The sequence below is a fragment of the Oncorhynchus nerka genome, linkage group LG3 (assembly GCF_034236695.1).
Source record: "Oncorhynchus nerka isolate Pitt River linkage group LG3, Oner_Uvic_2.0, whole genome shotgun sequence".
Lineage (NCBI taxonomy): Eukaryota > Metazoa > Chordata > Actinopteri > Salmoniformes > Salmonidae > Oncorhynchus > Oncorhynchus nerka.
The window spans coordinates 72,388,443-72,399,355 of NC_088398.1; the positions used below are offsets into that span (position 1 = coordinate 72,388,443).

The 10,913-nt window shown below is 44.3% G+C and overlaps 1 protein-coding gene across 1 annotated transcript in view; it reads left to right on the plus strand.

Moving 5' to 3' along the window:
- nck2a (NCK adaptor protein 2a) overlaps positions 1 to 9,758 on the plus strand; it is a 47,647-nt gene extending 37,889 nt beyond the window's left edge. The window contains exons 3-4 of the mRNA XM_029644361.2: positions 6,793 to 7,583; positions 7,996 to 9,758. Of these exons, the coding sequence (XP_029500221.1) occupies positions 6,793 to 7,583; positions 7,996 to 8,214 (1,010 nt within the window). The 3' untranslated portion in view covers positions 8,215 to 9,758. The remainder of the gene's footprint in view (positions 1 to 6,792; positions 7,584 to 7,995) is intronic.
- The last annotated feature ends 1,155 nt before the right edge of the window (positions 9,759 to 10,913 follow it).

A 10,913-nucleotide genomic window follows, 5' to 3' on the forward strand; every position in this document is an offset into this window, starting at 1 on the left:
GTATTCTTCCTACTATAAAATAATGCCACGGCATTCTAAGCAAATCTTGTTTGTTTGCTAAATGAACTAGCCAGATCAGAACCTAACATAAAGGACATCTCAGAGTATGCTATTCTGTTCTTCTGAAATAGACTACATTTTCTTCATATCATGCTTCTTTAGACCTGTCTAAAATAAATAATGGATTTATTGCGAAGTTGTAGGCTATATTTAATGGATTTATTAGACATTTTTAAATGTAGATGTTCCAAAGGTCTGCATCAGTGGCTTGTAGGTGATTAGTGGAAGCCAGGAGATGCTAAATGTGTTTGTTGATTAACGATCAATTATCGTGAGACTGACAGTTATTTGCTTGACAATCACCGGCTGAGTAAATGTTGTGACCTCCACAGCCCTAATCCTACCCACCCTGTTGATATGCCAACCTCTGCATCACTCTGGGTTGCACCCCCCCTCCCCCTGAAAAGATTTAGATGCACTACTGTTCCACTGGAGGTCATAAGGTGAATGCACCAATTTGTAAGTCGCTCTGGATAAGAGCGTCTGCTAAATGACTTAAATGTAAATGTAAATGTAAATGTTATTAAACATGATGAGGTAGGGTTGTCATGGGTCAGGCTCCAGTGATGAATGTATAAGGATGGGGGGGGGGGATGGAGTGTGGAAGGAGGGAATAGACTGTTCCGCTGCCAACCTCTGCATCACTCTGGGTTGTTATTAAACATGATGAGGTAGGGTTGTCATGGGTCAGGCTCCAGTGATGAATGAATAAGGATGGGGGGGGGGGATGGAGTGTGGAAGGAGGGAATAGACTGTTCCGCTGCCAAACTCTGCATCACTCTGGGTTGTTATTAAACATGATGAGGTAGGGTTGTCATGGGTCAGGCTCCAGTGATGAATGAATAAGGATGGGGGAGAAAGATGGAGTGTGGAAGGAGGGAATAGACTGTTCCGCTGCCAACCTCTGCATCACTCTGGGTTGTTATTAAACATGATGAGGTAGGGTTGTCATGGGTCAGGCTCCAGTGATGAATGAATAAGGATGGGGGGGGAGAAAGATGGAGTGTGGAAGGAGGGAATAGACTGTTCCGCTGCCAACCTCTGCATCACTCTGGGTTGTTATTAAACATGCTGAGGTAGGGTTGTCATGGGTCAGGCTCCAGTGATGAATGAATAAGGATGGGGGGGAGAAAGATGGAGTGTGGAAGGAGGGAATAGATTGTTCCGCTGCCAACCAGCAGACCAGAGCCTTGAAGTGGAAATGAGGGAGATGGAGAGTGTGTGTTTCAGCTGAGCTGGGCTGTGTGGGTCTCGGGGGACTTTGTGTCTGCTGCCCTCGGCATATCTCTGCTCTCTACCCTGAGGCAGTCGACAGCTCAGTCTCTCCACGGGATGGCTTGAAGTAGGCCCAGGAGGAGAGGTTTCATGTTGTGTCACATCAAGTGGGGCAACACACATACACACACACGCTAATGAGTGGTTCCACCCATTCAGTGCCTTTTGAGAAGTGTAACTTTTTTTTAAACACTTCGAATGCATATGAATCTAAAAGAGAAATATCTCTGCAATTGTTAATGTCATGCCCCCCCCCCCCCCCCCCCCTCCATTCTTGACTTTTCCTAAATAAGTATTTAAAACACGTTAACATGTGCATTTTGATATCACAAACATAATTTGTGTTTATAGGCAGTTTTTAAGAGGACATTTTCCTGGAGCGCCAATAAAGGACTTTTTCAAATACTCCTCCAGAGTCACATGCACGCAAGACGTTTTGGTATATGGGGCGGCTGGGTAGCCTAGTGGTTAGAGCGTTGGACTAGTAACTGGAAGGTTGCAAGTTCAAACCCCCGAGCTGACAAGGTACAAATCTGTCGTTCTGCCCCTGAACAGGCAGTTAATCCACTGTTCCTAGGCCGTCATTGAAAATAAGAATTTGTTCTTAACTGACTTGCCTAGTTAAATAAAGGTAAAATAAATCAAATATACGTGTTCTAAATAGTATCACAGAGCATATTCAGAGGTTTCCAAAACACTTTACTCTCAAATTGAAGATAAATAACATTGAGTAACATAAATAATGAAAAGTCAGTGTCACTGTGAAAGAAAATGTTCAGTTAGAATAGTTTCACATGCTGTTGTGTTCCTTTGAAAGATATTTTTGCGTATTCTAGTGTTACCCAATCAGATTAGCATACATTCAGACCCCTTTACTTTTTCAAATTTGTATTACGTTACAGCCTATTTCTAAAATGGTTTTAAAAAAACAAACAAAAAACAAATCCTCAGCAATCTACACACAATACCCATATTGACAAAGCGAAAAATAAAATACAGAAATACCTTAACCTCTTAGAGCTACCCCCCCCGCCTGAAGACATACCCAAATCTAGCAGCCTGTAGCTCAGGCACAGGACCAAAGATATGCATATTCTTGGTACCATTTGAAAGAAAACACTCTGAAGTTTGTGTAAATGTGAATTGAATGTAGGAGAATATAACACAATAGATTTGGTTTAGATAATACAATGAAAAAAAAACATGTTTTTTATTTTTTATTGTTGTATCATCTTTAAAATGAACAAGATAAAACAAACATTCAGATAGGATGATGGGGACAATTTCAGTGGAAAACATAAGAGGGCAACAGTACTTTTGCAAAGTTTCAGAATGATAACTTCCAAAATGAGTGTGCTTACATGACATTTATCATGAAGTGACCCAGGTGTCCCACACAAGTAGCTCAAATGTACCCAAGTGGCCAAATTGGTGAAGTTATACATTTTGAATGGAATAACTATATACAAAATACCAAAATGGTATTCTAACACACCACTCCAAAAAATGGAGAAAAAAATTGAAGAAAAAAAACAACAACATTTACTCAACACTTTGAAAATTTGGAAGACCCTCAGTCCTCGACACAATATTATGCTGCTGATGCCAGGTGCCATAGCACATCCATGCCTGCAGAAATACATTTGGGCAGATGAACACCACTTGTGTTGGCACTGGGGGCTTGGCACTGGGGGCTCCCATTCGAAGTCAGTGTCACTGTGAAAGAAAATGTTCAGTTAGAATAGTTTCACATATGAGCCCTGTATCAACAGGTATAATTAACAGATATATATAGAGTACAGGGAACATAAGGTTGAATATAGTATTATTGACCTGCTAGATCTACTGTCTCTATTATATTATGACAGACCAGCTAGATCTATTGTCTCCATTTCACTTTGGCCATTGTTGTGGGCCTGCCCTCCCCTCAACAGCCTCAAATAGGCTATTTCATTTCACAAATAATATTTTATATTATTAATTTCAAACAACGGCATTAGCATGAGAAGAACTTACCAGTCAAAAACGATGTCCTCTCCGTTCAAAAAATATTCCTCCATTTGGGAATCGCTAATTGAATCGTCCTCGATCATTTTCTTCTAAAATTGTGTGTACATCTGTATATCTAGACTTAGATTTAGCTTTCCCTGACTTAGTTGCCATACTGATTGATATATAAGCACGATTCTAGGCTTTCGGCCCATGTGAGACACTTGTATTTTCATGAATGTTTATTTATGTAGCGATCACTGTATGTTGTCGAATATCATCCCGTGCGCAGAGAGGTTAATTACATAAGTATTCAGACCCTTTGCACTGAGACTCAAAATTGAGCTCTGTCTGGTGCATCCTGTTCAAATTGATCATCCTTGAGATCTTTCTACAACTTGATTGAAGTCCACCTGGGGTAAATTCAATTGATTGGACATGATCTGTCAACTGTTGACCAGTGCATGTCAGAGCAAAAACAAAGCCATGAGGTTGAAGGAATTGTCCAGGATTGTGTCGTGGGTACAGATCTGGGGAAGGGTACCAAAACATTTCTACAGCATTGAAATTCCCCAAGAACACAGTGGCCTCCATCATTCTTAAATTGAAGAAGTTTGGAACCACCAAGACTCTCTTGGCTCCAGAGTGGTGCAGTGGTCTAAGACACTGCATCCCAGCTGCATCACATCCGGCCGTGACTGGGATTCCCATAGGGCGGCACATAATTGGCCCAGCGTCGTCCGGGTTTGTCCAGGGTAGGCCGTCATTGTAAATAAGAATTTGTTCTTAACTGACTTGCCTAGTTGAATAAAAATAATTATAGCTGGCCGCCCGGCCAAATTGACCAATCAGGCTAGAAGGGCCTTGGTCACAGATTTCCTCTGGACATTGGAGAACAGAAGGACAACCATCTCTGCAGCACTTCACCAATCAGTCCTTCATGGTAGAGTGGCCAGATGGAAGCCACTCCTCAGTGGCTTGTTGTACATGGACCTTGACTCTTCTTTTAAACATTATGGTCTGTTCAATATTCCTGTCTTGTTTGCATTTGTCATCCCCTTCTGTCTGTCTTTTTTTCCCTCGATCTTGCCCTCTTTTCTGCCCTCTTTTTTCTGTTTCTCTTTCGCTTTTTCTCTCTCTCTCGCTCTCTTTCTCACTCTTTCTCACTCCGCCCCTCTTTTCTGTGAGTCCTGTGATGTCTGGTCTTCTGTGTGTTAGTAACAGCTGCCAAGGGAGCCTCCTCCCTCCACCTCTCCTCACCCATTTCTCTCTCGCACAACAAAGCAGGAGGAAAGTTTAGTGCCACTCTGTGTGAACCCGATAACTTTCTGAGTTAGCTGTCATCAACAGAGCTGTGACCTGGCTCTACACTGCAACACAAACACAGTTGTCACTTTTCCCTGTGTTGTGACTAAACAAATTACAGCATTGGGAATGTGTGTTTGCAGTGAAATGTAATTGTACGTACTGTATAACTAACAGAAGAACTCAATTATGTTTGGTGACTTTTATTTAAGATGTAATTGGTTTGTACAGTAAGAGCTGCCCGGATGGGGTCTGTCTGCCCAGCATCCAACCACCGGAGCCATTAGTCATCTGTATGTCAGTCACCCATCTCCCTAGGTGTGACAACTGAAAGCATCAGAACAAGTTTTAGTTGGCCCTAGCTAGCGCTCAACATGGGTTACAACAGGTAAATAATCAACATGGAGGAGACAGGAGAGAGCTTGCTGTCTTCGTTGTGCAGGAGATGGAGGCAGGGAGAGGAGAGATGGGTAGGTGTAGAGGCAGCTTTGATCCCCAGCCTGCCTGTCAGTACCACAGCAGAGCCATGCACCAGGCTGTCTGCTCAGGCTGTCTGCTCCGCTTTCCTCCCCAGCTCGAATGTACTATTTTCAGCTTTTTGAAGGGACTTGGTTAGCTGAGCTAGAGCATGTCGGTGGTGCTGAATGCCTGGTTTAATGAGAAGATGGGAGTTGTGACAATCACACCAGCAGTTGTGATGGTGTGTGTGTGTGTGTCACTTCGGTGTGTTTACTGTATGCGAGTTTGAGATAATTACTGTATGTAGTGCATGTGTGTACAATCTTGTATGTACGTGTATGTGATTGTGAACATGAGTTTGAAGCTGTTCTGGCTCATGGTGCCCTATTCTAAGACACTGTTGGTGTTTCCTTTATTCTGGCAGTTACCTGTATGTGTTTGTTTTGTCCTCTATCTTAAGTGTAGCCTCCATTTAGTGCCCCAACCCCTGCCTTGTCTCCCAGTGTCCTGAATCAGCTTCGGCTCCTTCGGGCTTATTTACTTTCTCAGTACCACTGGAGTTATAACTTATGTGTTTTCAGTTGTGGATATGAAAGATGTTTATATCATGGCATTGTTGAATACTTGTTTCTGTTTAGTTTAGTTTGATCTGTTTTCCATTGAAATTTCTTTCGTATATGTCCTTAAATGATGCCTATTCATGATTTCGACTGGCTGAGAAAAACTGTCCGTCCCGACTCCCGACCCCTACACGTTCATTACTATTGGACAGCAGGAGATTGTTTCAATATTGAAATTCAATGTTGGAAATGTCAGAGAGACCGACAAGGTTTATGCAAATCGCTATTGAAAACCAATTGCTAGTCTAAAAGAAATGGGAGAAAATGTCTAGATGGATTTTACATTAGAGATCAAGTTTATAAATTGTATGGCTGGGCTGATGAGACAGTGGATTGCACAGTGAGATGGATCAGAGTAAATAGGCATAGCTTTAGCCGGTTGTCACTTCATATCAAATTGTATTGGTCACATACACATAGTTCTGACAATGCAGCAATATCTAACAAGTAATCTAACGATTTCACAACAGGTGGAATAGACACAGGCTGGAATGCGGTTTTAACCAATCAGCATCCAGGATTAGATCCACCTGTTGTTTAATTCCCTACAACGCACGATAGAATTCACTGTCTGTAGTTCATTTTTCCATGTTTGAGCTGCTTTTGAAAGCAAGTCAAATTGAAAACATTGGCATTGTGGTTTGGTTAGCTAAACTAGCAAGTCTGTGTTTGGTTACCAAGGCAACTACTGTAGCTTTCTAGTTAACTTGCTAGCTACTTCAGTGGATGTTGAACACATTTCTAGAGGCAACTGTTCAATTATAGCCATGGTATAAAAGAGATAATCAGCTTGGGGCTCTATGCGTTTTCTGGAAAATAATGCAACTCCTAGTTGTTTATTATTTTCCATAAGATGCATAACCCCTTGTTGATTATTCCTTACTTAGTATCTGGTTATACAAGTGTTGTGGTACCAGTCCCTGCCAATACTGCCAACTAGAAGAAATCCACAGTACTTTTTATTCAATCCACTTCCAACACCAGACATGTTGTCTTTGACTGGTTCTCTAAAATAAAATGAAATGTCATGGTAGGTTAGCTTAACATACTGATGTAGTGATTTCTGTCTTTGTCTCTGTCTCAGGACTGGGTAAGGGCAGAAGGAAGCAGAGTGCCAGTGACGCCTCCCCCACGCCCAGCACAGATGCGGAGTACCCCTCCAATGGGAGTGGCGGAGGAGTGGCCGAGCGGGTCTACGACCTCAACATCCTGGCTGTGGTCAAGTTCTCGTACGTGGCGGAGCGCGAGGATGAGCTGACCCTAGCCAAGGGGTCACGGGTCACGGTGATGGAGAAGTGCAGTGACGGTTGGTGGCGGGGCAGCCAGGGAGGTCGCGTGGGCTGGTTCCCCTCCAACTATGTCCTGGAGGACCCCGCAGAGGGTGAAGGGGGTAGAGGTGGAAGGGACTCCCCAGGGAGGGGCAGGGAGGCCACGATGACCAACGGGCGGGCGGGAGGTGGTGGCAGCCGGGGTGGCGAGGGCAGTGGTGCGCTCCAGCTGGTCCAGACTCTGTACCCGTTCAGCTCAGTGACGGAGGAGGAGCTGAACTTTGAGAAAGGAGAGGTGATGGAGGTTGTTGAGAAACCTGAGAACGACCCAGAGTGGTGGCGCTGCCGGAACACCCGCGGTCTGGTGGGCCTGGTGCCCAAAAACTACGTGCTGGTGCTGAATGACACCAACGGGCCTCCCGGGCTCCCCGCCCTTCCGCTGTCGCCCCCCGGCTCCCCACAGATCGGCTACATGGCCCCGGCGTGCGAGGGCAAGTTTGCAGGCAGGGACTGGTACTACGGAGGGGTGACCAGACACCAAGCAGAGCTGGTCCTCAACGAGAGAGGACAGGAGGGGGATTTCCTCATACGTGACAGCGAGTCATCGGTGAGTGGGGGAGCAGAGGATGAAGGAAGGGGAGGGATTAGGGAAGGAGGTAGGAGTGTGTGAGAATAGATAGGCCAGGGGTTCCCAAACACTGCCCTTTGAGAAGGGGAAGATCTCAATTGCATACTCCTCATGCCCCTCTCTGACCACCACCTCCAATGGGTTTTGAGGAGGTGACGGGGAGAGAGGACGCGAGGAGTATGCAATTGAGATCTTCCCAAGGATAAAATACTAAATTGGAGGATAGGAGATATACAGTATCTGCACACATGAACAGCTATTGACCTGTTATTTATAAATGAAGTCATAGTGCCCTCTGCTGGTGGATGGTTAGTAGGGTGTTTGTTGGAGATGTTTCATCTATGTTGTGTAAGTGAACTGACTCTCGCTCTCTCCATCCTTCTCCCTCTAGCCCAGTGATTTCTCTGTGTCTCTGAAGGCGCCTGGGAAGAACAAGCACTTCAAGGTGCAGTGTTCAGAGGAGGTCTACTGTATCGGCCAGCGCAAGTTCAGCTCCATAGATGAACTGGTGGAACACTACAAGAAAGCCCCCATCTTCACCAGTGAACAAGGAGACAAGCTCTACCTGGTCAAACCGCTGCCCGAACCCCAGCTATCCTCAACATGCTGAACTTGGGGAGAGACCTTACTGTCTGTTTTAGCCCAGTCACATAGTTCGTATTGGTTCTGTTTCCTTTGTTAGTTAAAAAAAAATATTTGAAATGTAAACCCTCTCCAGAGGTTCTGATGATTTCTAAAGGAAATAATAAGATCACTAAGGGACCACTGTAAACACTCTTTAGATTGTTTCTTCTTCCTTTTGCCTAATCCTAGTCTATCAATCTCTTCCTCTACCTTCATCCTCATCCCTCATCTATCCATCTCTTCCTCTACCTTCATCCTCATCCCTCATCTATCCATCTCTTCCTCCGCCTTCATCCTCATCTATCCCTCTCTTCCTCCACCTTCATCCTCATCTATCCATCTCTTCCTCTGCCTTCATCCTCATCTATCCATCTCTTCCTCCGCCTTCATCCTCATCTATCCATCTCTTCCTCCGCCTTCATCCTCATCTATCCATCTCTTCCTCTGCCTTCATCCTCATCTATCCATCTCTTCCTCCGCCTTCATCCTCATCTATCCATCTCTTCCTCTGCCTTCATCCTCATCTATCCCTCTCTTCCTCTGCCTTCATCCTCATCTATCCCTCTCCTCCTCCGCCTTCATCCTCGTCTATCCCTCTTCCTCCGCCTTCATCCTCATCTATCCCTCTCTTCCTCTGCCTTCATCCTCGTCTATCCCTCTCCTCCTCCGCCTTCATCCTCGTCTATCCCTCTCCTCCTCCGCCTTCATCCTCGTCTATCCCTCTTCCTCCGCCTTCATCCTCGTCTATCCCTCTTCCTCCGCCTTCATCCTCGTCTATCCCTCTCTTCCTCTGCCTTCGTCCTCCTCGGAACTCAACTTCGAGAGAGAGATACTGTAAATGTGCCACCTACTTACTGTATTGCTTTTCTATTGGCACTACACTTATTGTTCTGTTTTTCTATTGGCCCCAGCTCTACACTACTGCTATTTGATTGGCTCCTGCTGTACACTAATTGCACTGTTCTATTGGCTCCAGCTCTACACTTAGTTCTCGATTCAATCTGGATGACTGAAGCATTACAAATTGAACGCTAGAGATGTAAAGGTAATTTCTGATTTGAGCTGACAAGATGCAGTGTTTACCATGAATGCAGTCTCCGCTAATGCGAGAACATATTCTTTCAATTTAAATCACGCTTTAACGCTGAACTTCCGCTATATGAATTGAGCCCTTACTGTACTGCTATTCATTGGCCCTAGTGCTGTTTTCCAACGAAATCAGGTCTTCAGGCATTCTACTCTCAATATGTAAATGTAGCTGATGGATGACACTAATTCGAGAGTAATATGTTTTTTTGTTTTTATATACTTCTTGCTACGTATCGGTCATGGGGTTCTCCGCTTTTATTAGATATAATATATCTGAATGTCATTGAGCATTGTTATTTCATTCTTGTTCCCACTATGTATATATTCAGAAGATGTGCATATATGAATCGTTTTGATCCAACCTATGGTACTGTACCACTGATCACGTGATGAGAATTGAAATGCGTATGTTCAATAAAAGTTTTTGCAGAATAACTCAAATCATAAGCTGCCTGCCCTTTCTGTCTCTGCTGTATCGTGATACTTGCTGCTGGTCTCTGGGAGTGGATGTTATTATTCTACACTATAGTTAATCATAGAACTGTCTGGCTGTTTAAATACAGTCCGGCTGGCTGTTTTTAAATGCAGTCTGGCTGCTGAGTGACTCAGGCCAGAGGAGATGACTGAGCGTTGTTGTCGTCTTTGATATCACGGCGGTCCGCAAACAATCGTTTAAGTACTGTGCTGGAATGTACGATCAATCATGAGCTGGCGAATTCTGTACTACCATGAAATAAATCCCTACTAACATCTACCAAACCCTCCCCCAACCCCGTTAAATGTTACCTATATCATGCTGAAACACTCCACCCTTAGGATTGTTCAGCATTTCAACAGTAACATCTTACCCCCAATATCTCTCTTGCTGTCTCCACAATAACCTTCAACTTAGCAATTCTGCTTTCCAGAACCCGAGTCATTGTATTGATAACCTTCCCAATAAAAGCTATGAAGTCAACTGTATTCATTGTGTCCAGTATGTGGCCTCAATCACTCTTCCTCCCTTCACATGATCTTTATCCTCTATGGACATTGGGACCTCAGTCACGACTCTACTCAATCTTGTATAATCACCACATACATGGCCTTTAATCTTCTCCCCGTGTAAGCTTTTCCATTTTCAGAATCTTCTCTTGCTGAACCTGGCTACCACAAAACATGAACAATCTACCATTTTCAATGAACGGAGCTAATTTCACTTCACCTACCTCTTTCTCTATGGCATTAGTTAGTCAGATAGTGTGTGAGGCCCTGTGGTCTCATCAAACACTCACTATTTCCACTCCAACACATTACTCTTGATTCATACCTTGGCTCTCTTTATGCTTTCTTTACTAGATGCTCCACTGCTTTCTGTATCATGATCTCTCTTCTTACAAACTTCTACAGATGCACAATCGAGAGCATCCTGGCGGGCTGTATCACCGCCTGGTACGGCAACTGCTCCGCCCACAACCGTAAGGCTCTCTAGAGGGTTGTGAGGTCTGCACAACGCATCACCGGGGGCAAACTACCTGCCCTCCAGGACACCTACACCACCTGATGTTACAGGAAGGCCATAAAGATCATCAAGGACAACAACCACCCGAGCCACTG